This window comes from Strix aluco, chromosome 4, assembly GCF_031877795.1.
Source record: "Strix aluco isolate bStrAlu1 chromosome 4, bStrAlu1.hap1, whole genome shotgun sequence".
Lineage (NCBI taxonomy): Eukaryota > Metazoa > Chordata > Aves > Strigiformes > Strigidae > Strix > Strix aluco.
Genome location: NC_133934.1, coordinates 114,521,514 through 114,546,181, shown reverse-complemented (window position 1 = coordinate 114,546,181; position 24,668 = coordinate 114,521,514). Strand labels below are relative to the sequence as shown.

Below are 24,668 nucleotides of genomic sequence, written 5' to 3'. Positions count from 1 at the left end.
ACAATGAACAACTCAGAATATACATGCCTACTGACTTATTTGGGATTTAATTACAAAACAAACCATGAACTCAGCGAAGAAATGGAAAAAGTAAGATTCAGACATCCCTGCTGAAGACCCTTCCCTCATCAACACTCTGAATTAATTAATTATCCTTCCACTCCAGGAGCAGGATGGTAGGAGTAACTGAGTAAATTCAGTAACATTCCCAGCAAAAATGAAAACAAAACTATGATAAAGGAAAACTAGTCCAGCTACAGAAGGAGCCTTAGCTTTGTAATGACAAGAAGTAAACAACAAAGGTATGTTCAAGTGGCATCGCTTGGATGCTGTAAGGGATGTCCCCAGGTGAAAATGTCATGCAACTGCAGAAAATACTCCTCCCATTCTGAAATACATTAACGGAAAATTTATAAATAGAAAAATTATTCCAGTTTACCTAGTGCTAATAACAGTTCAGATGGAATATCATGCTTAGTTCACAGACCTGTTTGCAGGACAAGTAATGCAGAGCAGTACAAGAATGATTTTTTTTTAAAAATCAAGAAAAATCTATGAACCCTTCAAGGGAAGACAGCTTTAGCACAGATCAGACAAACATGTCTCAGGAACATTCAGGATGTGCTTTAATTGGTCTAGGGGGTCTTCTAAGGTCTCTTCTATTCCTTCATTTTTATTAGTTAAAATGTCTCATTCTGGCCCAGAAATTTTAAAAGTGAACAAAACATATCCTATATGACAGAGATTATTTGAAACAGGTTGAGACCGGCAAGCAGTAAAATCAAGTCATGAATTGCTGCTGGACAGTCTCCACTGTAGCAGCACAATCTCATCAGTATCACTGGGGAGTCTGGGGGACAGAGGACTTTGTACCATCTGCCTACTCAGCCCCAGCTGCATTGCTGACTTTGTCTCTCATTTTCACCCTATAGTCAACCTTGAGACTGTATAATCCATTATACTGACTGCACCTGACATCACCTGACTTTTTTTGACAGTAACAGCCAGATAAGGAATCTTAGCAAAAGCAGCAGTGACAGCAGCTGGCACAACAAAGGTAACCAAAGCAACAATTGAAAGGAACATAAGCCAGAACCCTTGTGAGGCCCAGAAGGCAGTTTAATAGACCATTTGGTATACTGTATTTATTTCTTCTCCTGTTCTGGTTTAGTCAGTATTGGGAGTAACACATATATTTACTAGCTACAATCACAAGTTTTTAATTTTCATAACATCTTTTGAAAATATAGAGAAATGGATATTGTATATACTTATGAAAGTACCAACTTATCGAACAAAAGATTTCAAAATACATCACAGAACTGTAAACACATGACATTAACACACTTCTGATTATTTCCTTTGTATTTATTTTGGCCTATACAAAACCAGCTGCACTGACCTGTGTACTGCAGTCCTCTGTACTCACTGATTGCCCCAGGGGGTTTCAAATTGGGCCAATAGTGAAATAACATTTGTACTGCTGGAGGTTTAACTTGAGATGGTCCATAAGCTATCACATATAGCAAATCCTAAGGAAAGACACATACAAAGTGTTTATTTTGCACAGTAACAAAACACAATTCAATACACATCACTTGTGTTCAGAGATACCTGAACACATAAAATATATACATTTCATGCCCTACCAAACATCCTTTGTACACTCTTACAAGTAGATTAGATGACTAACTTCAACATGTTCCCAACTGGCTTCTGAGTTTGGATCAGAGCTTCCCACAGCTACCACCCACCCCGTGTAGTGTACTACCATATAGCAAATGAAGCCTCTGTCTAGCCATGGAGCAAAGAGGTGCGATATAGATAAATAGCTGGATCCAGATCAGATTCAGGCTAAGACAATACTCACAAATAGTCCTTGTAAAAGTTCAGTCCCACATGAACTGAGAAGATTGGTCATTATTAAAATTTCTGCTAACTGGAGCCACAACCACACAGTATTTAGGAAACAGAACTCTATTCTACAAAACATGGAGCTGCTTCTGTAAACTAAAAATCAGAGGGACCTTCCTCTCCATAATCCAGAAGGAGGACTGGATACAAAGATCACTTATAACTCCTTGGCACACAGTCAGTTCAATTTTCAAGCCATCTGGTTTTCATTACTATCCAATTACAGTGATTTCCACAAAGTATATATGATCATAAACTTACTTTCCATACTTCTTGCTTATATTTCATAAGGCATTCCAATAATTGGCAGTGATACACTGAGAGAGAAAAGACAGTATAGACATAATACTGAAATGGAAACTCAAGTTACAGAAGTGATGTAATTAGCTGATTGTCTTTGCTTTGTCCATTCAAAACTCTATACCTCATTTAATTACTTTTTATTTTAAAGGGTTTGCGGAAGAATCATTGCCCTGAGAGTCATCACAGAAGATTAAAAATTATATAGTAGTAACTTGTTTCTGTCAAGGAACGCAGTAAAATAATGAGTATTATGAGTGTACAACTTTTTGCACAGCAATGGAGATCTTTTTCAAACACTTCTAGTTTAAGAATACCTGCTAATTCCCTTAAACTTTGTCCCTCTGGCACAACATAAAGCTGTAAATGGGCATCCTGACATTCATCTTGAGGCAGTAATGGAAGTCACATGTAACAATGCATTATTTTCATGTATACCAAAGGCTATAGGAGTCGCTCTACATCAAACAAACATGAGAGCCAAATGAACTACTTCACAAGTTTGACTTCCCAAAAAACACAGGGCAACATTTTCCTCAGATGGCTGGAACATGGAATTCACAAACAAAAGAACATTTCATGAAAAAAAACCTAACTTGTGTGAGTAGCTTTTAAAAATGGTGTGCTGCTTTTATTTACTGCTGTGAACTACGTTACCATGATGTGACAGTTCTCATGTCCATACTCCAGTGTGGAGTTCCTACACACACACCACCTACCCATCTACATAAAACAGGAGATAGTTGACTATCGTGCAATGTAACAGCTCCCTCAGGTTAAATTTTGTTTCAATTTGGTTATATGATCCCACTGATTTAACTGGGACTGTGTCACAGTGAGCGAGAATAGCCTTATTTAAATTCATTATAGTTCTACTGAGCCTGCAGCCAGCATTACCTATCTTCTTTAAAAAATAGTATCAGTTGTGAATTTGGTGGGATATGAATCATAGTATAAGACAAACTGTTACTATGAATTTCTATAGTCAAAGTTTCTTTCCAACAGTGATGTTATATATCAACACTATTTTCTGATGTCAAGCAAGAGCAGATCATTCTCCAATCCTGGGTCAAATCCTACTTCTTCATCACAATGAGATCTCTTATCTACATAATGACTACTTGAAGCATGATGCTCAGAAATTCCAGTTTTGACTAAAATCACTTATTTTTCATCCTGTGTTGGATGGTGAGACTGATTTTTCCCATCTGGAAAATTATTTTTGTGATTGCATTTGACAGTACTTCATGACTCAGTTTTAGAGAGAATGTTACCGTGTTGCATGTTTACACATACCTGGGTTTGATGTGTACTGCATTGCAATCATTAGCATTGATGATGCAGATAGATTGACATGTGCTGGAACACCTTCTCTTTTTGAGGATCCCACTTAAAAGAAAGGGAAAAAAAACCACACCAACATTTTCTATTGTATAACAAGGAAAATTAGGCGAGAATAGCATCTAACTGATTCCAACTGATGAAAAAAAATTCCTAAGGTACCATGTCATTAAAAAAAAAAAAAAAAAACAAGCCAAAAAACCCCAAAAGACTAGAAACATTCTGTATTGGAGGGTTTTTTCTGCTGGAAAGAGAAAGATGACTAAGAATATGGTATTGCTTCACAGAACGCACACCTGATTTTCCAGATCAGTAAGATTTCATTCTCAGAGCTGCATTAACCAAAGACAAGGATCTTCTCAGGCACTGACCTTCAGAACCCACAGACTGGTCAAAGTAATATCATTTGTATAGTCATGTGCTTGGGTTGTAGGAAAGGTAAAGAGGAAGTGGCGGGTAAAGAAACAAGAAAAAAAGTAAGAGTCTGCTGTTGAGGTACACTGATGGAAGGGTTGGGCCAGTGGTAGTTGCTGGCTGTTGGTGTATGGCACAGATTACTTCTCAGGGAGCACATGGTATGATTTCAAGTTTAGCTACATACCAGTAAAATTAGTCCTTGTTACGTGAGCTGTGCTAGGATAATGATAAACAGTAGCACAGAAGTGTAGCTAGGCTGTTGTAACTTTGATCTCACACATAAGGTGGCTAGAGTTCTTTCTGGTCTCCTACAAAGCGGTAACTATTAAAATGTATCCTTGGAAAAACCCTGCAAAGAGTAGGTGTTTATTTGCTGAACTGTAACATGGCAATATGGCTTTGAGGGCAACCTCCTACACTGAGATATGCCATGTATCTTCCCATCCTCACTCACAGCAGTTTTCCAAGCCTGGCTGCTTGGGAACCAAGCATTTGGGATAGAAGCACAGAACTGTAGCTACTAGTTCAGTGAGATGCTTTCATCCCTCCCATCTGGCTCACCAGCTGCTTACACAATCTCTTGCACCCTCCCTTTTGGTTTGGTTTAGAGCTGAACACTAGGGGAAGGAAAGGTTCTGCACTCACCTTGTAAAAGGGCATATCATTCCTGATGGGGAAAGACTAGGACACTAATTAAAAGAGCACTCAACTGCAAAAGAAGAAGGGAAGGGAAAATGGAGAATTCCTCTCTTCTATCCAGTACTTCTCCACATGACCCAACGTTACTATGGGTCTCTTCATTGCACTTTGTTCATTCTTTTTTGAATCTCATCCACACATGTAAGAGCCTCCAAATTAATACACCAAGGTCTATTTGTATGGATTTAAATTGCAAAATATTCAGCAGCTCTAACCTGGCAATTAAAACGTGGCCATCAGCAGAAAAGTAGGACACAGTACTAGAAGCCAAATTTAAAGAGCAGCAGACTGGTTTCATACAGAGATCTAACCAAAACTGAGGAAAAAGGCAGCATGACGAAGGTTGCTCCCATGTTCTACATGACTGCAATCTCTGCCAAGGGCAGTTGGGAAATAGTATCTAAGTAAACCAAGAATTTGGCTCAAGCAATTGTTTTGGAGAATAGTTTTACAGATCTGAAGATAGACAGGACAGGATAAGTCACCTACGTCAGCTATTCTTTAACAGGTAACAGTAATGGAAGGAAAAGGCGTTTAATGCAACATTCTGGTCTTAACCCAAAGAGGGCCTATTGCACATATGTAAGAAATATATCTTAGTAATTTTCATATACATTAGACCTGTCAAAAGTAACAGAGAAAACATCATTGCAATGTCTTACAAGGGACTATTTTACATAGGGAAACTGAGGTACAGAAGGGTTAAGGGATTTCTCCAAGATCACTGACTGGTAGAGCCAGCAAATGTGCATAGTAAATCTCCATGAAATCTTAATCTCAAAACACTGGACAATGCTTCTTTCCATGTTCTAACAGCATCTTTTACATGCTTAAATAACATGACTGTTGATCTCTGTAAAAAAGTTGTTCATGTTTTTCCATAAAGGTCTGGAATACAGATAAGAAAGAGACATTCTCACAGAACAACAGGATGGTTGATGTTAGAAGCGACATTTGAGATCATCTTGTCCAACCCCTCTGGTCAAAGAAAGGTCAGCTAGAGCAGGTATCAGGACCAATTGTATTTTGAGCATGTGCTAGGATGAAGAATCTACAATCTCTCTGGCAAACTGTTCCAGCATTTGATCACCCACACAATAAAAGGCTTGCTGGTTAAAACTGACTTTTGATATTGATCCTAATGCTTCCATCTGCAGAACATGGTTAAATTTCTCACTACTACTGAAATCCCATCAAGCTTTTAATCAGGTACATAGACGAGCATTCAGAACACACCTGAGGATTCACATTGTGCAGTGATTATGAAATTATGTAATCATGTGACAACCTCAGGGATAGGAATAAAAAAAGAGAAAAAAAGGCAGGCAGGCACTGTCAGATTCAGTCTTAACACTTACTGATAGGAGACATTACAGGCACAGCTATTTAGTACAGAACTTAAAGAGAATATGCCAAGAAGAGAGGGAGGGAGAAAAATCGGAAATTCATCAGAACATCATTACATTGATAAGAGTCATTCTTGTACATCCAGATATAGTTCAGATGCAAAAATTATGCATGGTGTTATTGCATCTATTGTTTCAGGCGCAGTTTCCCCACTGATTTTGTATTCAAAACTCCCATTGTTGGCACTGAAAGTTCTATGAGTCTGAAAACAATGTGTTTCTTAAATAAGCTAAATTTCACCCTTTAAATGAAGGAAGAATTCACACAGTAACACAGCATAATAAATAAATAAAAATTATAGACTTATTTCCCTTTGAAAAATAGTCACATAGAATTATTTTACATATATACATACAAGAGATTGATATACCATTACAATTCTATGACAGATCAAACTTTGACTCCTACAGGCTGATACTATTATAGCAGTGCATCATGTTTTCTGAGACATAATAATACTACAATGAGTTCTACTTACATATAGCCATAGGCAGAAAAGATGTGCTGAGATACTCTATAATATCCTTGTGCAGAAATGGAGGAAAGGTAGCTAGTGTTGAAATCATTGTATAGGGTAAAGTACTCAAAATATCATCATTGAGAAAAGGAAGTAAGCATGTAGTAGTGTAAAAAATTGATTGCCCAAGATCTGTTGAATAAAATAAAAAAATACAGAATCATTACAATGGAAAAATAATTATGACTATGTACTTTTTAGTTTACAAAACTATTTTAAAAAATTACATTTAAATTCAAGTTTTCCCTTCAAAGTAATTTGGGAAGTTAATCACTATAGACAAGATACTTCACCCATCATTTTTAAGCCCCTCCTAAAATAGAGGGAAACAGCTGTTCACCAGTACTCAGAAGAGTTTGAAGGGAATATGAACACTACAGCCAGTAAAATAATTGATGAAAATCAATGCTGATTTTAATCATACAGTGATTAACATACAATGGCCTGCATTTAAGCAGAGATATTGTTAGAATCAGAATTTGATATGCACTTTTGTATTGAAAAGCCTGCTTTTGCAAAAAGCACTCTAGTCTTTATCAGTTAGAGAAAAATAAGATTCTGATCTTAATTACCCTCAAGAGAGCTGCAAAGTACCCCCCACAGAGAGACTACAGGAAGCAACACTGTATTTTTCAAATAACATGTGATTAAACTACGGATCATGTTATCCTGGGAAGCCATTGAGGCCAAAAATGGCCAAGGCTTAAAAAAAGAGAAGTATTTATTAAGGATTTCCATATTTATTCTAATTAATTATTTATTTTATATATTAATATTAATATATATTCATTTGGAAGGGATACTTAAGAAATGTGCAATATTTCAAGATCCAAAGGGAGGGGATAGGTTATTGTGGAATCTTTATACCCTCTTCCAAATAAGGAACTGAGCTGGGGCAAACAATTCTGAGAAAGGTTACAGTACTCAATGAACCCCAAGTTTGAACCTATATGATGATCCCAATACATCAGAAAGCCTTTCCCCTGCATGAGAGGGATTCCTTTCGTTACTCTGTTTGTAATCTTAAGTATGCTACACAGGCCTTCAGTCTCATCTGTACAACTAGTATGATTTAAAACTGCCTCTGTAGAGTGCTCAGAGATCTGTAGCTGTAAACATCATGAGTCATAGTAAGAATTAAAATTAGCACTCCATTTCAGTGGTTCTGGCAAGTCTTCTATGCAAGGGTCTAACCAGACCCTTAATGCTAGAGAGTGTGTATCTCTTGCAACACATATTCACCAGCGAAGCATCGAGAGTTTTGTATAATCTGATTGCACCAAAGCTCAGGACCACTTAGTGCACCAGCTGTACTTACCCAAACAACATTGATTGTTCCAATAAAAAAAAATATATTTAGTCAAATGCTAAATTGAGGGAGAAATAAATAACACGTTGTATTGCAACATTTAATTCTCTGTACACAGAACCATAAAAAAATAGCAAAAGTGACCTCCCCTTGCCCCAAGCATGAGTCAACCAAATTATTCCTGGCAGATATTTATCTAAACTGTTCTTAAAAATCTGCAAGACAGTCCACTCCTCCTGGCAATTCATCCTAGTTATTAACCATCTTTATCATAAAAAGGCCTTTTTTTTTTTTTCTTTTTCTGAAATTTCCATTGCTGCAGTTTAATAGCTCGGTTTACCTTATTTCTCCTCGCAGCAACCTTTACATATTTGTATATGATAATCATGTCTCCCATTTTTCTAAGCTAAACTGAGTTCTTTCTGGTTTTCCTCGCTGTTCACATTTTCTAGACCTCAAATCATTCTTGTTTCCTTTTCCTGGACTCCTCCCAAATGGCCCATGTCTTTCTTCATGCCAGATGGACAAATCTGAGAATTTTAATCCACCTGAGGCCTTGCTAGGGCTGTTAGAATGATAAACAAAATGCTCTGGGTGTCTCATACACAAAACACCTGTTTACATATCGTTAGAGAAATATTAATATATTACTGACTTATGGTCTGCCTCTGACCTACCGTAACAGCCAGATCTCTCTGCAGTACAGCTTCAAGCTAGTATTTCCCCCATTTCATTTCTGCCTTTGATTTCTCCCGCTTCAACATAGTATTTTAAATTTCTCATTTGAATATGTTTTAAAACAGAATGCAATTTGCCAACATTGTTTTGAATCGGATATCTTTCACACAAAGAACATGCTATTTGCCATCTTGATAACCCCTGTAAACCAAAGTGCTCTCTCAATTCTATCAGCCAAGTAAAAAAAAAGTATTTCATGACACTAGACCCAGCACAGACTCCTGTACAATTCCCACTTGTATACCCCTCCAGCTGACAAGAGTCACTGGTGATTACTCCTGGAGTGTTTTCCTCACTCAAGTAGGGACCATATGTCCCAGACTGCCTGTTAGGATGTCAAGCGACACAGCAACAAAAGCCTGACTAAAGAGAGGAAAATCCCACCAGGAGAGCCATTGTGCTGCCATAAAAAGAAATTATGTTTGCTCAGTGTTATTTGTTCTTTACAAGTCTCCATTGGTTGTTAATTACCACCATGTTACCTATTTAGAAAAAGATTGTTTTGATAATTAACTCCACCAGTTCTAGAAACTGAAATTAACAAGTCTATAATTTGCTAGGAGGCCCCCTTTTACAAAATCGTATCATTTCCTAGTGCAGTAGCCTTTGATTCAAAACATGATGCTGCCAACTCAAAAGGAATTCAGCATTTAACAGAAACAACCTCCCTCCAAAAGAATTTCAGCAGTGTATCAGATTGCTGACAATCTTCCTATACTGAACTATGTAAGTAATACACCCTGATAACATGGTGAAAATTAATATTTGGCTTATGTAACATAAGGAGAACATGGGGCTCCTGAATATCAGTATGGAAAGCCACAGGCTAACAAGACAAACACATGCAGAGCTTGAGGGAAAACAATTAAATACAACTCAGTCACAAAAAAAAAAAATCTTGTGATTAACTAATTCGAAACATAAGAAAACACGGCTTTTCTGTAAATCAGAGATATTGCTATCTTTTTACCCAGGAATATTTTAGAGCCATCTCAAATCACCATTACCATGGTTTTCCTTCAATTAAATGCATGCTATGTTCTATTTAGAGATGGACCTTCACCAGAACACTCACTCTGCATATTCGTTATAGGCCAGATACACACTTGCAAGCAATTTGTGCCTTTTTAAGAGAGCTACCCCAAAAAGACCAGTCTGAAGATATCCCAGCAGATTCAAACGCAAAATCCAGATTTATTTTTAGACCCATCTATATTATTTTTGTTATATACCATCGTATTTTAGTTACATACCACCAGCATATCACTAAAAATCAGACAACCTCAGAATTCAAACCCAAATCCACAGTAAGCAAAAAAACATCTTTTATTTAAGAAAGTCAAACCAAACACTTGGATATAAACACATCCCAGAAGATTTGAATTCCAGATCCAGGTCAGTTTAGGCCCATCTCTTCTACTGCATTTATGCATCATTCATGGATTCACAGCACTGAAGTTAAGCGTACTGGAAGGGTTCAAGGGCCTGCTTACCATGTTGACCATGTTGTAGCAAGGGAACTAGATCCAGCAGTGTCACCAGTGTCACGTAAAGTCCTTGATAGTCCAAAGATGGGTAGTCTGATAACTGAGCATCACGACTTTGCTGGCCACGTTCAGATGGAGCATCTCGCAGGACGCTGTAAAGGAGGGAGCGAGTAACAGTAGGGTTGATGGAACTGACCTGTGGTCTTAGAGATGGGGTGAGTGGGAATGGCACAGGAAAAAGACACATGGTCATGGGCACTGTCAAATTGGAGGCATCTTGATTCTCCTTCTTCCCTGTGCGGGACAAAATGCTGTTGGGGGGACAAAGAAAAAAAAGAGACAACAAAGACACAAAGAACAGCACATTACATTGAAATGACACTATAAAACAAATAATAAAAGACCAGATACATCCCACATAAGATGCAATTGCTACCAAAACCAGCAAGTCTAAAAGTCTAGCAACCATTCACTTTCATGCTTCAAGATAAGAGAATTAAAAATTGACATCTAGGAAATTTCATTGCATCTCATGTGTTATCTGGTTCATAAGGAGCAAAAATATAAAAATGCATGTTTCAGTGCCCTACCCATGTTTCACAGTTAAGAAAAATTCTGAGAATTAGAAGTGTTTGCTATGGAAAAATAGCTGTGTCACAATAGGCTGATATCTTACTCTGAGATTTTGAGAGATTTTTTTTTATTCCCCCTACAATCTTTTGAACCAACTGACTGAAAACATGCAAAATATAGGTGTGGCACTTGCAGAAACATGTTTTAGCAAAGAATAAACATGTGTGTTTGTTAAGATAGTCTTAAAAATCACATGTTTATTGCATTAAAATAATGTCTGTATGTATTTTATGATACTGTTTCATGACCACTCACTCAGTATCATTTGAGATAATGAAGTTTAAACAGGCACATGGATTTAGAAATAATATAATATTTCTAAAATGTTAACTAAACTACATTTGGAAAAGTTGTAAAATAATATATAGTAGATGGTCTTTAGCATATGTTTGTGAGCTAATGATAATGGTTGTTTATGTGTGTTTTTAATTTTGCCCATGTTTAGGGAGGAAACATTTTACTTTATGAATACAAACACTCCTTGGGTAAATAGTTACCTTCAAAAATCTAAGGGCTAAGCAAGCAAGACCAATTACGTAACTGCAGATCAGACAGTATGTTACCATACATTCCTGCTGTTACTTACGTTATTATTCAACAAAAATCACTATAAACTAAAGGAGAGATAATTTCAAAAAATAAAAAGGATTTAGTGGGAATCAAAATAGAGGCTATACGTCAACCAGCTTGTTATGTTGTTTTAAGAATGTTGTAAACATGTTAATCTAATTTATTAAAAAAAAAAACCCACTATTTTAAATAGAAATAAATTGTCACTTAAGCAGTGTTATATTTTAGTTATCAGGCAATTATAGGGTTACTTCATAATCTTCATATGTGCCTATAAAATATAATACACCTTTTAAATATATTAAACCACACACAAAAGCACGTTTTGCACCTCTCAGTGACTGGGGTTTCCAAAAGCAGTTGCTGTTGGTTTAACTCTGTTCCCAAAGTCAGTGTTAAAACTTATAAAAGACAAAAGTCAGTGGCATTAAAATTTCCACTGACTAATGAAGAGCAGAGTTATGTCAAGAGGGAGCACTTCTGGAAGCCTCTGTCCTCTTTCAACAGTACAGAAATCCCTATCATATAATCACCTTAGCAAAGATATATCTTACCTCACAAGGCAATTCACCAATTTACATGAGTAAGCTAAACTCTTGCTAAGGTGCTTATAAGAGAAGGTGTCATTCATTTGCCATATATATAAAACACACTTACAAGCACAGTTCTATGCCAAGGGGCTACTATCACATCACACTTGCAGTCAGAGATAGCAGACATAGTCTGTTTTAAGAAACTACATACTTTTTTTCCCCTTTTTTATTGTGCCTTACATATTTGGCAGATTATTTTGGTTTCTGTTACCCAATGTCCAGTACAAGAAATGTGGTGACTGTCATGACAGCGTTTATGAAATCGTATCAGAAAATCACCTAAGATCTAGTATGACTTTAAAAACAAATGATCGGAGTGCTGATTCCTTTTAATTTGCTTGATGTTCATTTGCCATACTCTGCAGCTCATGTTTAGAGATCAGAAGGTACTAAATTATATCCCTTCCCTGTCTACCAACAGATGATACCAATTACCCATCCCTTCACTTGCCAACACATCTCTTCAAGCACACTTATTTCCATAAAGGATATTACTGTATTAATTATTCCTTGCTTTGGAAAGTATAAAGCAGTGATGGAGAGCTTACTCTACAGGCTTCCCTTCCTTTTAACAGGGAGCTATGGCCCATCTATGGATTAGAGGCCAAAGCACACCATCTTGTATCTTGATCAGGGCATCCTTCTGTTCACTTCAGGAACAGCAATGAGACCATATCTAAATTCCAGCTGCAATCATGCCAAATTTAGGAAAAAAAACCCAAAACAAAACAAAACCAAACTTTCAGACCAAGGCTTTTTCCTGAACCATATGTTTTAAAACCAATAAACAGAAGAGTCAACACTGAAAATCTAAGAAGTCCCCTAAGACCAAGATACAATGATTGCAGTTTGCTCCTGCTTCTGTTCAAACCAAGTACTGAGAACTTGGAGTGTCTGCTGATCATAACTCCATACTGAACATGTTCCATGACAAGTGACAAAGCTACCAGGGCTTTTTTCAAGATCTGTACATCTTTGCTGCAGATCTATCCCAAAATTACTGCCTTCCAGGAAAGGTTTCCTAAAATGCCTGCAAGAGAACTGCATCTCACCCAGGCAGCAAAACAAGCTTGGCCATTAATTAGCCACTGGGCAATTATAGCTATTCCTTACGAAAAACATTTCACTTGGAGAAAATTCTCCATATGTATTTCTAAGAAAATGTGAAAGAATGAGCTGTTCTGCAGGATGTTTATTACGTCTTAGATCATTCCTCAAATGAGGGAGAAAACACTGAAAATGAGCAGGGCATGAAACAAATTCATGCTGTAATGTAAAGAAATGCTTTTGCCCAAAGAGAAAATTAAAGAACTAAATGAATCAATGTGCTATGCATTGTGTATGGTGATTTTATGTGATGTTTGTTCATAGAAATAAGGAATTTAATTTTTTCATCCATTCCACATCTGTTCCCCCCACCCCTGAACTTGTGATTTTTTGAGGCTATGTACAGAGCAAAGGAGCAAATTAATCCCTTGTGCAATCCAACTATAGCTAGAGAATGACACCACGTATGAATGTGATCCAAAACAGTGGGCATGCCCCACTGAAAAGAACACAGTCAATGTGTCCATAACATGGAAAGGTAAAAAGTATAATAAACAGTAAAAGCTACATCTGTAAAACCCAATCATCATATGGAATTGCTCCAACTGATCACTATTCTTCCATTACTCCTAAGACTACATATGTTCATCAAGAAATGTTTGTCCTAAAAAAATTCAGCTGCAAGGAGAGTACACATCAAACTGGGAAACATTTTTTAAAGTTATTTTAAAACAGCAGATGATCACAAGCAACCTATTCTGAAGACCACACCTAAAATCTCCAGAAATCAATGGGAATTTTTGCCACTGTTTGATGAGTATTCTCTTAGCAGCCCAGTTTCACTGCATATACTGTGTCTCAAGCTAGAAAGATTATTCTCCACCATGTACTTCTATCATTGATGTTAAACCTTGCACAATGGAGTCTCAGTGTAGGAGGCAGAAAGAAGACTCAGCATGCAGAATATTCAAAGAAATTTCTGAACACGCTCTTCAGAAGGGTTCTTAACTAGTCAGTTTAGTTTTAGGGTAAATCTTGCAGAGATCTGCACACAGTGGGTGGGAGTTTCCTTCTTTCCATCTGCCACACTAAATACAGGGTGTGTTTTGTTTTGCTTTTTTATCCAGCTTCTTTCTTAGCATCAGAAAGTGTATAAACTTATACAGGTTCAACCATAGCATTCAGGCTTTGACCCATAGTTAAAATTATCCAGTTATGGGGATTTAGAATGTGGATTTGACCTTGCTGAATATCAGAACTCAGTCCACTTAAATTTAGATCCAAGTCCAGGCTTCAATATCTGGTGCCCTTTTAGCTCTGAGGCTGCTCAGATCCCAGATCATGAAGGACAAAGCCATTTGTGTAGACCTGCGTATCAGATATGAGTATCACTTCTGTCCCATGAGGTTCAGCATTATCAACAACAGGATTTTGGTTCAGTCCCATTCTGAACATGAAATAAAGAAATGGAGTTGCTCAATTGTGCAATTGCTGCCCTGATTTGTGATCTGTTCTCATAGTTGCTAAGTATAAAGCTTTTTCAGTAAGTCCAGAAACATCACTGCTCATGGACCGTGAAGAATTTGTCCCACGGGACATGTCAGCTGTACTGCTTAGAAAGATGGAGACAACAGAGTGGTATAAAGACACTTCCTTTAAGCAGTAGACTCTAAATCCATCCTGTCCCAATGAACTTCTGCCCAAAAAGAAACAAATCTCATTATAGCACTTGGTAGTTACAGCTAAGAAAGAAAATGCTCAGAACCAACTCCAACTTTCTTGCTTTAACAGCTTAAAGGCCCATAGCATTTAATCAAAGGCTGTTTCATCACACAGAACCTTACTTAAATGTGATTTAAGTCTGTGTGTTGTGCAAATAATCCATCAAAACAGCCTGTGGGAATAGAGCCACATTTCAGAGGTATCTTTAGTGACTCTTTGAACACTTTTTTTCCCCACTGCTGCAATATAATTAGACAAAATTTTTAATTTACTAATCTTAAAAAAAGCCCTACTGGTTGCCATAAGTTTCTTCAACACTCCAAATGATGAGGGAAACAAATTTCACAGTGGTTAAACAATTCTACTCCTGAAATTTTCAAAAGTAAACAGGAGGTTTTTAAGTTTGCAGTGAACAGGTTTTCCACTGATAGCAATTTCTGTCTACCCATCTTTCCTTCTTATAAACAAGGTCAAGAACTTTGATACATCCCATGCGCTTTAAATTAACATTAGAATGAACTATTATCATTCTTTCGAGTTTAATTTCTTGCTTCTCAACTTGTATACATCATATGGGTATGTGTACAAATATATTGCTTAATTGTATTTTGTTAATGTTTCCTCATCAAATAAGGCAAATAGCTGTATTTTCAAAGTAGCTTCTGACAGCAGGGACAATCTTTCTAGGTATAAATCAGGAAACTATGCATAGGAATGCAGCTTTAACTGCATTTTTCTGGATGTGAAAACTAGTGCCAGCCAAAACCTGGGCAGACAAAAATAATCTCTGCACTGTCAAAGGCCATTTTAAAAACAATTTGAAAATACGAATCCACTAGGTAGCACCATGGAACATATGTCATTCCTAATTAAGTCTCACAATTTTTCGTATCTTTTTAACAAGACAAGAGGTAGTATTTCCTATTCAAAATGTATTCCGTAATCATATGGTATTTAGTACTATATATTATTACTAAATATTGCACTAAATCAACATCCTGGATCAGAATAATCCTGACCTGTTGTTGCCATCCAAAGCCAGATGTGTATACAAACTTTGTGTCTACTCATATTGTTATAAGGGACTGAACCAGAACCTGAACCTGACAGCCAGCTGAACTATGGCACAGTAAGAACCTAGTTCTGCTCGTCTAGCTTACTGCTCTAGGATCCTGAGGCACCATGTCAAGGAGGTCATGAGTACACACATCTATAACTCTATAGAGAGATCACAAACTCCTTTCTTCACAAGTTCAGCATGTTTGTGCATTCAGCTAAGTCTTAGGAGGGCCAAGCAAATGTGTAATCAACCAAGTTTATTTTAGAATCAGCCACTCAATAAGCAGCTCAACTGGGCAAATTGGGCAACAGCCACTGAAGAAATTAATTCATACCATTCTTTTCTTAAATTATGCTCTGACTCTTTTTGGCTGAGCATTGACCCATTAAATCTTGCAACCAATTCAAAGTCAATCAATTCTTTAGCTCTTTTTTCTTCAAGAGCATTAGTTAAAACTTACCTCAATAACGTCTGAGAAAAGTATTTCAGAGTATTTGCAATGTCAGTTCCAGAGGGCACAGGGTAAATGTTGTGGAGAACCCGATTGTGATATTCCTGAAGGTAACGGATTTTGGAAGCAACTACATAAAAGACAAAAAACAAACACAGAAACTTTCATTTAGGTATTTTGCAGACTTTGACAGAATCACATCTGTTCCTACCATTTCTGTTTTTTTTTTTTTTTAATTTAAGAATTTAACTGTAAAAAACCAGAAAAGTCCCTCCATTCCTTCTATTTTTGCTGAACAAATTGAACACTCCAGTGCGAGTGCCAAGGGGAAAGCATGGAAGTGAATGCCTGCATCTGTTAGACAAACCTAGTGCTAGCAAATTTAAAAAAAAACCAACCACCCACCAGTAAAACAACAACAATAAAAAACCCTCTGCACTTCTTCCATGTCTCCAAGCATCTCAATATTGATTTATAATGAATGAGTCATTGGATCACAGGAGGTTCGTGTGAGATGGTTAAATATTTCTACAGCCAAAGCAGAGATATAAACTAAGACAGGGAAAGCTTATATGATTTACTTTAGGCCATACATTTAGTTTATGCAGTGAAAAGATATGAAAAGATCTGTGCTGCTTAAGTGTCTTAGGAAGTCTCATCAAGCAGTTGATGGGATTTCAAAGAGCAGCAGGAGCTCTACACCTTTACTGAAACCGTTTTTTTATTGTTTTAGAAATAATAGTGGATTTCTTTTCTAATAGAGATCCTTGTTCAGTATTGGAAATAAGTGATTACTCGCCATAGCTGCAATGCTTTACATTGCCTATATGGCACAAGACAGTCTAATCAGAGACACATAAGCACACTCAACTCCTGTTTGCTCTGCTCAGGCTAATCGACTCTGCTGAGAAACAGAGTGCACTGGCTGTGGCAGAGAGCTAAACCAGCTCAACTGTGCTTCCAGCTAGACTGCTCAGCACTTGTTCACAGCATCACTCTGTGCAGGCACGGCCTCAATGAAAGCAGAGCTGGCTGGGAACTCTTAATCATGTTAAAAGTGCACCAAGACTGTGTAATAGGCAGTTAAAAGGGGAGATGCTTCTGAATGACTTCAGCCCTTGAGCATAAGGATTACGACAGTCTTTCACTATGCCAAGATATACCTTGTTCCCCTACAGGACTCCTTCAGTGTGGAAGATAGAACATGCTTCCTAAATGAGCAATTAATCAATATTTTGCTTTATTCTCATTGTCAAATAGCATTTATTAAAGAATGAATACTATTAAGTCCTCCAATGAACAGAAGAGCATTAACTTCATGCCTCTCACTGCTGCTATATCTGAACATTTCATGAGCATTCTGATTTTTTTCTGTATCATTGACAAGTTGAATGAGAAGAGGTGACACTATATCCAAGACTGAGGGACAGACACTAAAAGCAAAGTGTCTGCAACTGCTACTGGACACTCAGCTTGAGATACTGAGAGCCATTTTGTGAGTATAGATAGCAGTATGTATTGGACTTTCACATCTAGCAAACAAAAGCATCTGTGAGTGCTCAGTCACACAGTGAATGAGGTTTGACAATTTCAAGTCACTTACCCATAAAAATCAGGAACACTCAAATAAACATCAAGCAAAGAATACTGTTTGCTTGTATTGTATGACAAACAATGCAGTCTTCCAGCACCCAGCTGCCCTCACGATCATCATCCTTTCTCCCATTTCCGACTCTACTGACCATACCCTCCCAATTTCAGCAGCAAGCGAAGCTTCTACAGACAAAAGTCTCCCTCACAATATTATCCTGCTTCATCACATGGAGAAAGCCCCTCGTGTGACTGAATAGGGCTGGAGTCTATGGGAAAGCATCAAGTAAAGATGCTATTAGCGACACTGTCATAATGCATATGTAAAAGTAATAAACTAAGGATGCATAAGCAACTTTAATTATATTTCTTCACTTTTCAGTGTTTTACTTCACAAATTTATTTTAAGGTGACATTAATGGATAATTAAAATCAATCACTACTTTTCCCCCCCCCTAAAAAACTGAAAACAGAAGTTGGGTCACATGGACTCGGACTGCCTCAGTATATCTAGAAGTTGAGAGCCTTTCAGGCCACCACTTAGGCCTGTGGCACGTGAACTGTGCTTTGCAGGAGGTTATCCCTGCCTCTGTGAGACCAGCCATAACTAGCCTCCTACACACAACCAAAACGCCTGGGGGTTTCACTCCAAATTATAGAAGTTTATTGTAGCAGTCCAAGACATGTTTTCCCCTCCTCATCCCACATCTCATTCCTTCTTCCCACTATCTCAGTTTTAGTTCCAGATTTGCAGGTCAATTTGCCAGATTATTTAAGGATAGACACTTTCTTTTTTTAGCTGTTGTGAAGATCCCTATAAAAACTATTCTAGATTAGGTTAGATTAGGAAAGAAATCACTTCATAAACATATTTTGTGATGCTGCTTTCTCTTGCCAAGGAAAAAAAGAGTATGAAGCCAGGCATATCTGCAAAGAAAACAGACCACATTTCACAGTACCCCACAAAGAACAATTCACAGCAAGATGCACAGTTTACTGTGTCTGCCATGGTTTGCTGTCAGATATCTGCAAGTGAATTGGATAAACAAAATGCCAAAGATGATGTCAGAATTCAGGTCTAGATTTATTCTGAAGAACTGCCTGCCTCTCTACAGCTACTTATTTTCAATAAAGGGTATGGGGTATCTAGAATCACTTTTTTTTTTTTTAATGAAGAAGGAAATCTATTTATTCCTATTAATCAGCACAGTCACACAATTGTATCAGGCAAAACACCAAAACAGACAATTTATTTATAAAGCCTAAATATTAACATTAGCTTTAGGCTAAATGTTTTAACCTCACCTCTCAGTTCTGTTTCCCAAAGCACTGACAATTGGTTCCCAGACCACAGCCCCCAGAACACAAAGAATCTTCTGAAGGGGTGCTCCAGAGCAAAACTTTGCCAGCTTTCAAGATACAAAAGTGTGTGAATGACCCAATTTTCTGAGTTTCTGAGCACCCAGAGATACACTTCAAAAAGTAGTATCACTCTGTGGAAGTACTTAGCCATTGTCACAGGGTCATGACATAAACGAAATTTTTTAAAAGAAATAGAAAGTTATGGCAGGATACTTTGCTGGGTATCTCTCTAGGATCTACGCAGACCTAACGAAATTCCCTAGTCCTCTTGCATTGGGAGTCAAGTAAACATTGACTGAATCAAGACTGAAACCATTAGGACCCTTTACAGATGGTCTTGGTTGCTCCACTGTCCTGGAGAAGAACAGAGTGGGCATCAAGCATTTCCAGGACATTACTTACCACAACTAAACACCAGTTACTGCTATTTAAGGTGAAAAAGAACTAATTTTCTTTGAATACAACAGAACACTTCAGGCATGCCATGATGAGTCAAATGATGAAAGTCACCATCAATACCGCTGGTATGAGATACGAGATGCAAGTGGTCACAAAAAAGGGAGGCTTCTCGAGACAATTTCCCAGATTGCCACCATTTTACCTGTTGTTCATACAACCTGTCAAAGAGCTGTGGCATGGCCACAGATTCATGTTTAGACCAGCGCCGCTTCTGTTCTGATCAGTCTGTTTCATCATTCATAATGTTTCGCTGCTGTTCTTGGTAAATTGAGATTCATTATGACTTGTGACTTGACTCCTTCCTGAGACATTCTGGTTCTTGCCTGTCAGTCAACGAGGGCAGAAGCAACAACAGCAACAGCTGGGGTTTGAAGGTTTGCCTGGTAGTGATGTATGCACATCAATATTATTCTTGTTGGAGTCCATCAACATTTGTCAAAAATTGCAGGAGAGAGAATCGAAGTTATGTAGAGATACAGACATTTTGTAATGTCATAATAACTAGTCAGGGGAAACGGCCTTGGTAAACAAAATGCATTCAGTAGGTTAGAACGCACAGGTTATGTCCATTAACCCAGTACTCTACACGGAGCATCACGAAAAGGAATGTCATGAGGTGGAAAGATCTGAAATCTGGGGCCCAAGTAAATCTTAAAATAGAGAGCAACAGGGACATGACAGGCCAAGATGCAGAGTCTTGAACAGTACAAGGAGATAAAAAGAAAAAACAGCCAAGGATAAAATATGAAAGAGAAGCTCAAACAGAGCAGACCAAAAGCATTAGGAATGGAAGAACAGAGAAGGCAGAATAGAAAAGGAAGAAAATGCCAAAGGCAATGTTGGGACAAAAGGCAGCAGAAATTCTTACACATGCCAGCATGAAAGAAGCATAATTAATGTATAAGTACCACAAGAAAGAAGAAACAATTACAGAACTCAAGCAGGGGGTGGGGAAGGCAGAAAGAACAGAACAGTACAGATCCAAACATGGCACACTTCAGGGCTGCTGCATGGTCAGAACATTGCGTCTCTATTTATGAGGCCAGAAGTGCATCCCTACAGCAATAAATTAGCATCCACAGAATATTTTAATAGCAACACTATTCATCACTCTTAATAAGCAGTAAACCCTAAAGGAAAAAAAAATACAAGTATTCTTTTCCTTAGATCTGTTCAGCACAGGCATATATAAATAAAAGGATCCTTCCCAGTGACCTGAAGGAAGGAGACAGCAAGTCTCAGCGTGTCAGGTGCCCGATCACATCATGTCATCATGACAAACATCAATCCAAACTCACAACCGTGACACTGTATCAGGAGAGAAAGTAGATTTAATATGGGCAACAAGCTCAACTACCCTGGCATTTTTCTTTAAGCCTCCCACCAGGGCTCTTGCAGATGTACCAGCTGGTAGCAGCAGTAACAGCAGCAGGGAACACCAGCATGGCCCAGCTGCTGATGCTCCAACGGCCGTGTCATCCGATCTTGCTCCGATGAGATCTAACCAACGTGGTGGTTGAAACATCCATGGCTGTGAGGAGGCACGCTAGGCGCCGGGCAGGGGCATGTCGGCACCTGGGGGGCTCCTGCTGGGAGACTGGGGGCTGTGGCAGGCAGCGTGTAGGCAAGACAGTAACACCCTGTCTACATTCACCCAGAAGGTGAACAGCATGGGCAAGAATGACAACACACCTCCCTCCTCACTCCATCTCACAGCAAGACCACCCTCAAGATGGCAACACATGGGCCACCTCCAGTCTCTCCAGCCACATCTCCAGTCCTGCCGGCAGCTACATCCTTCGGGACAGGGAACAGCACCGGCAGACGAGGGAGGCTGGACCCTTCCCACCGTGGGTCCAAGGGCCAAGACGTCGGTCCCAGTCTTAACTCTCATCCCTGATCCCTCCTTTCTTCCCCTCGGGCCCCCGGCGCTGCCCCTGCACAAACACGCCGCCTCCCCAGAAGGGCCGCCCCGCCGGCGAGGCGAGGCGAGGCGAGGCGCGGGGCGGGCGGCGATATGCGCCGAGGGCCGCCGCCGCCGCCGAGCACCCGGCGGCGGCGGGGACAGAAAGAGCCAGAAGGAAGGCAGCCCCCCCCCGCCCCTTGCACTAGCTGCTACGCGGACGCCGCATAAGGCGGGGGGAGGCCGAGCAGCGCTACCCCGCCGGGGCGACTGGCAGCCGGCAGCAAGGCAGCGCCAGAAGGCAGGCGCCCCCGGCCCCCGCCCGCCCCCCGCTCCCCTCGGACAGGCCCCGGCCCGCGCCGCGCCGCCCGGCCCCGCCACTCACACTGCTCCGCCTTAGTGGACATGCTGCCGCCCCGCTCGGCCCCTCAGCCGCCGAGGAGCGCCTGGCCCCGGCCGCGGTGAAGGCGGCGGCGACCGCCTCCCCTCAGCAGCGCTGCCGCTGCCGCAGGGCTGCGGGCCGGGGAGCGGCGGGCGGGCGGGGCGGGGCGGGAGCGCACTCTTAAAGGGAAAGCGCGTCTGGGCACCGGGGGCGGCCTCGCGAGGGATGGGCTGGGGAGGCCTGGCCGCCCCGGGGCAGCCTGAGACACCCGGGCCAGGGTGGGGGTTACCCCGCCGGAGCGCCGAGCTCGGGGCCGGGAGCTGCCGGGCTGGAAGATCTTGATGTGCCCCTCCGGGCCTCGGCGGTGCGCCCCGGGGCTTCGAGGGTGTTTGGGACCGCTGAGGGGGCCGGTGGGAGCGCACCTCCCGGCCCGACCCTCTTCTGCAGGGAGTGGCAAGAGGGTGAGCCCTGAGCTGGGCCAGGGATGGCGGAATTATTGTCAGGGGCTGTTCGTGGGGCTGTGTCTGTGTACTCCATTTAATTCTTTGCTTGAAACAGGAATGTTGTTCCCTTGAGTACTTATCCTCCCTCGACCCCCTGGGTTCCAGCAGTGTACCTCAGGAGGACACGCTGTCAGGTGCCTCTGGCCGGGTTTCCCCAGTTATTCCGCAGTGTACCAGGCATCTCGGGACCATCATGGCTTCCCCGAGGAGGCAAGGGCTGAGCTCAGCCCCAACTGCCTCCCCTCTCCGTCACCAGTTCCGTGGGGTTACTGCCCCAGGTTCTGTCAGTGCAGGGTAAAGGTGGGATGGAAAGACCAGGGAGTACAGTAATAATATAATTTGTATGCTCCAAGAGAAATTATTTATCAGTAGGTGTCATGTCAGCTTCCCCAGTGCCCTGACTTGGTCTTACCAGGTCTCAGAAATGAGCTACGAGTTTCTCTTCTGAAACTTTCCAAAACAGTTTTTGAGATCCTCACACCTCTGAGAAAGGTATGTGGAAGCAGTAGTATTTCATCAGCCACGGCATGGGAGCCTTGATGTTTATAGATGAAAAGGCAGCTGCAGCACACTCTCCTCAAGACACTGGGCTGCGTAATATGAGTAGGCCTGCGGCAGCCAAAGAGAACTGTGCTGTGGAGGTGGAGGAAAATAGGTATGTTTAATTATTCATCATGCAAGACAGCGCCTTCAAATTAACTGCTGTTCTGATTTGGGAACAGTGCATGTTCTGTGCTGGGAACTGTGGTGAAGGGGCATCTAACAGGCTGGCTCTTTTTTCTCAAAACAATCTTCTAAAAATACTGCATGTACAATGTTTTTTCAACACCACTTAATTAGGTCCAAAATAGAGCTCTTACTGCACTTCCTTGAGACCGTAGTTCTTTCCGCACTCCCTGCTGCTTGCAAGCCCCAAAGAGGGAGCGGAGCCAACTTAAACTACTACCACTGGCTAGTATGAACAAGCTGCCATGACTACAGTGGGACTGACCAGCAACTGAAAGGCGCAAGTTAACAGGGAGAGGAGTCACCTCCACTTCCCTGAGCAATACTTCACAAAAGCAAAGAGCACTGGTCGATTCCCATATGTGGTTTGCTCCTTCTTCCTGTTGAGCTCACTGCAAGATCATGTAGGTTGCTACCTGAACATTTAAGTTTTCTCTGTACATTTAAACATTTAAGAGTAAACCTTTAAGTTTATTCTTTTATTAGAAACTTATGTGGAAACCTGCTGAAGTCAATGAGAGTTTTTCTATTTATTTTTATTTAATGAAGTACCCAGGGAGGTCACATGGTGCTACAAACCCCGCTTCCCTCAACCCTAGGTTTCAAAACATAGGACATAAGAGATGAAAATATAGACAAATGGCTTTCAGACTTCATTGAAATAGGCTGTTGAAGGCAGGTTTCATCTTTAGCTTGAATTTCCATCTGTTGATACAACAAATCAATCTGAACTGCTTTATTGCTCGTTACAGAACAATAGGGAACTCTCTGCACTGAGAGGAACTGAGTTCCCATAGGTATCCTTTAAAATATATTGCGTGTTCATACCACAGTGGTGAGCCTACTAAAAACACTCAGGTTGATAAAGTAGGAATACACTGAGAAAATATGAATTCCATTTCTCATGTAAAATTTCTTCTTGGTTTAAGTGCCTGAAAATTGCAGCTATGCCTTCATATACTGAACAGGATCCTATACAGTTCAGCATGTAATTCAGGTGTATGGAAAGCAATTTATTGCTTATGACTTCTCCTGCATGCCTAAACAGTGCCTAAGCCCCAAATAAATCCTGATACAAGTAATATGTTATTTGGTCAAACAATTTGATAGATTTGCCTAGTTAGTTAATACAAATATAAAGACTTGTGCTTTAAATTGTGAGCAAATACAAGAACAGGGCACTCTGGGAACTAATTTCCCAGGTCTCTGTGCTGAATAGAAGTCACCATTTCTCAGCAATGAATTTGGCTAATAAAATGGGTACAGTGCTTCACTGGAAACATTTTTAAGCAGCTAAAGTTTATGTCCATATGCTTTTTACCTCTGCATGCACTCAGTTAAGAGAACACATAAATGCTGCAGGCATCGGAAAGTCCATAAGTCATTAATGCAAGAACATACTTTTAACAATAAATGATTGGGGAATGGAAAACTTACATACCAACTGATGAAAACCAAAGAGAACAAATGGTACTTTTCTGAGTTCATGAGGTGAAATTTCACAGAATCATAGAATCACTGAGGTTGGAAGGAAGGTC

At 40.0% G+C, this 24,668-nt stretch overlaps 1 protein-coding gene across 8 annotated transcripts in view; it reads right to left on the bottom strand.

Annotated features, from left to right (window-relative positions):
- The window catches only part of UNC79 (unc-79 homolog, NALCN channel complex subunit), a 114,680-nt gene extending 92,644 nt beyond the window's left edge, over window positions 1-22,036 (bottom strand). For 6 of the 8 annotated variants that reach the window (XM_074824996.1, XM_074824999.1, XM_074824997.1 and 3 more), the window contains exons 1-7: window positions 21,905-22,036; window positions 16,215-16,335; window positions 10,136-10,440; window positions 6,557-6,727; window positions 3,511-3,603; window positions 2,176-2,231; window positions 1,403-1,532 (exon numbers count right to left, since the gene is read on the bottom strand). In XM_074824996.1, coding sequence (XP_074681097.1) covers window positions 1,403-1,532; window positions 2,176-2,231; window positions 3,511-3,603; window positions 6,557-6,727; window positions 10,136-10,440; window positions 16,215-16,335; window positions 21,905-21,926 — 898 coding nt within the window. In that variant the 5' untranslated portion in view covers window positions 21,927-22,036. Of the gene's footprint in view, window positions 1-1,402; window positions 1,533-2,175; window positions 2,232-3,510; window positions 3,604-6,556; window positions 6,728-10,135; window positions 10,441-16,214; window positions 16,336-21,904 lie in introns of those variants that run through there. The other 2 variants (XM_074825000.1, XM_074825003.1) reach the window with 2 other exon arrangements.
- Between the last annotated feature and the right edge of the window lie 2,632 nt (window positions 22,037-24,668).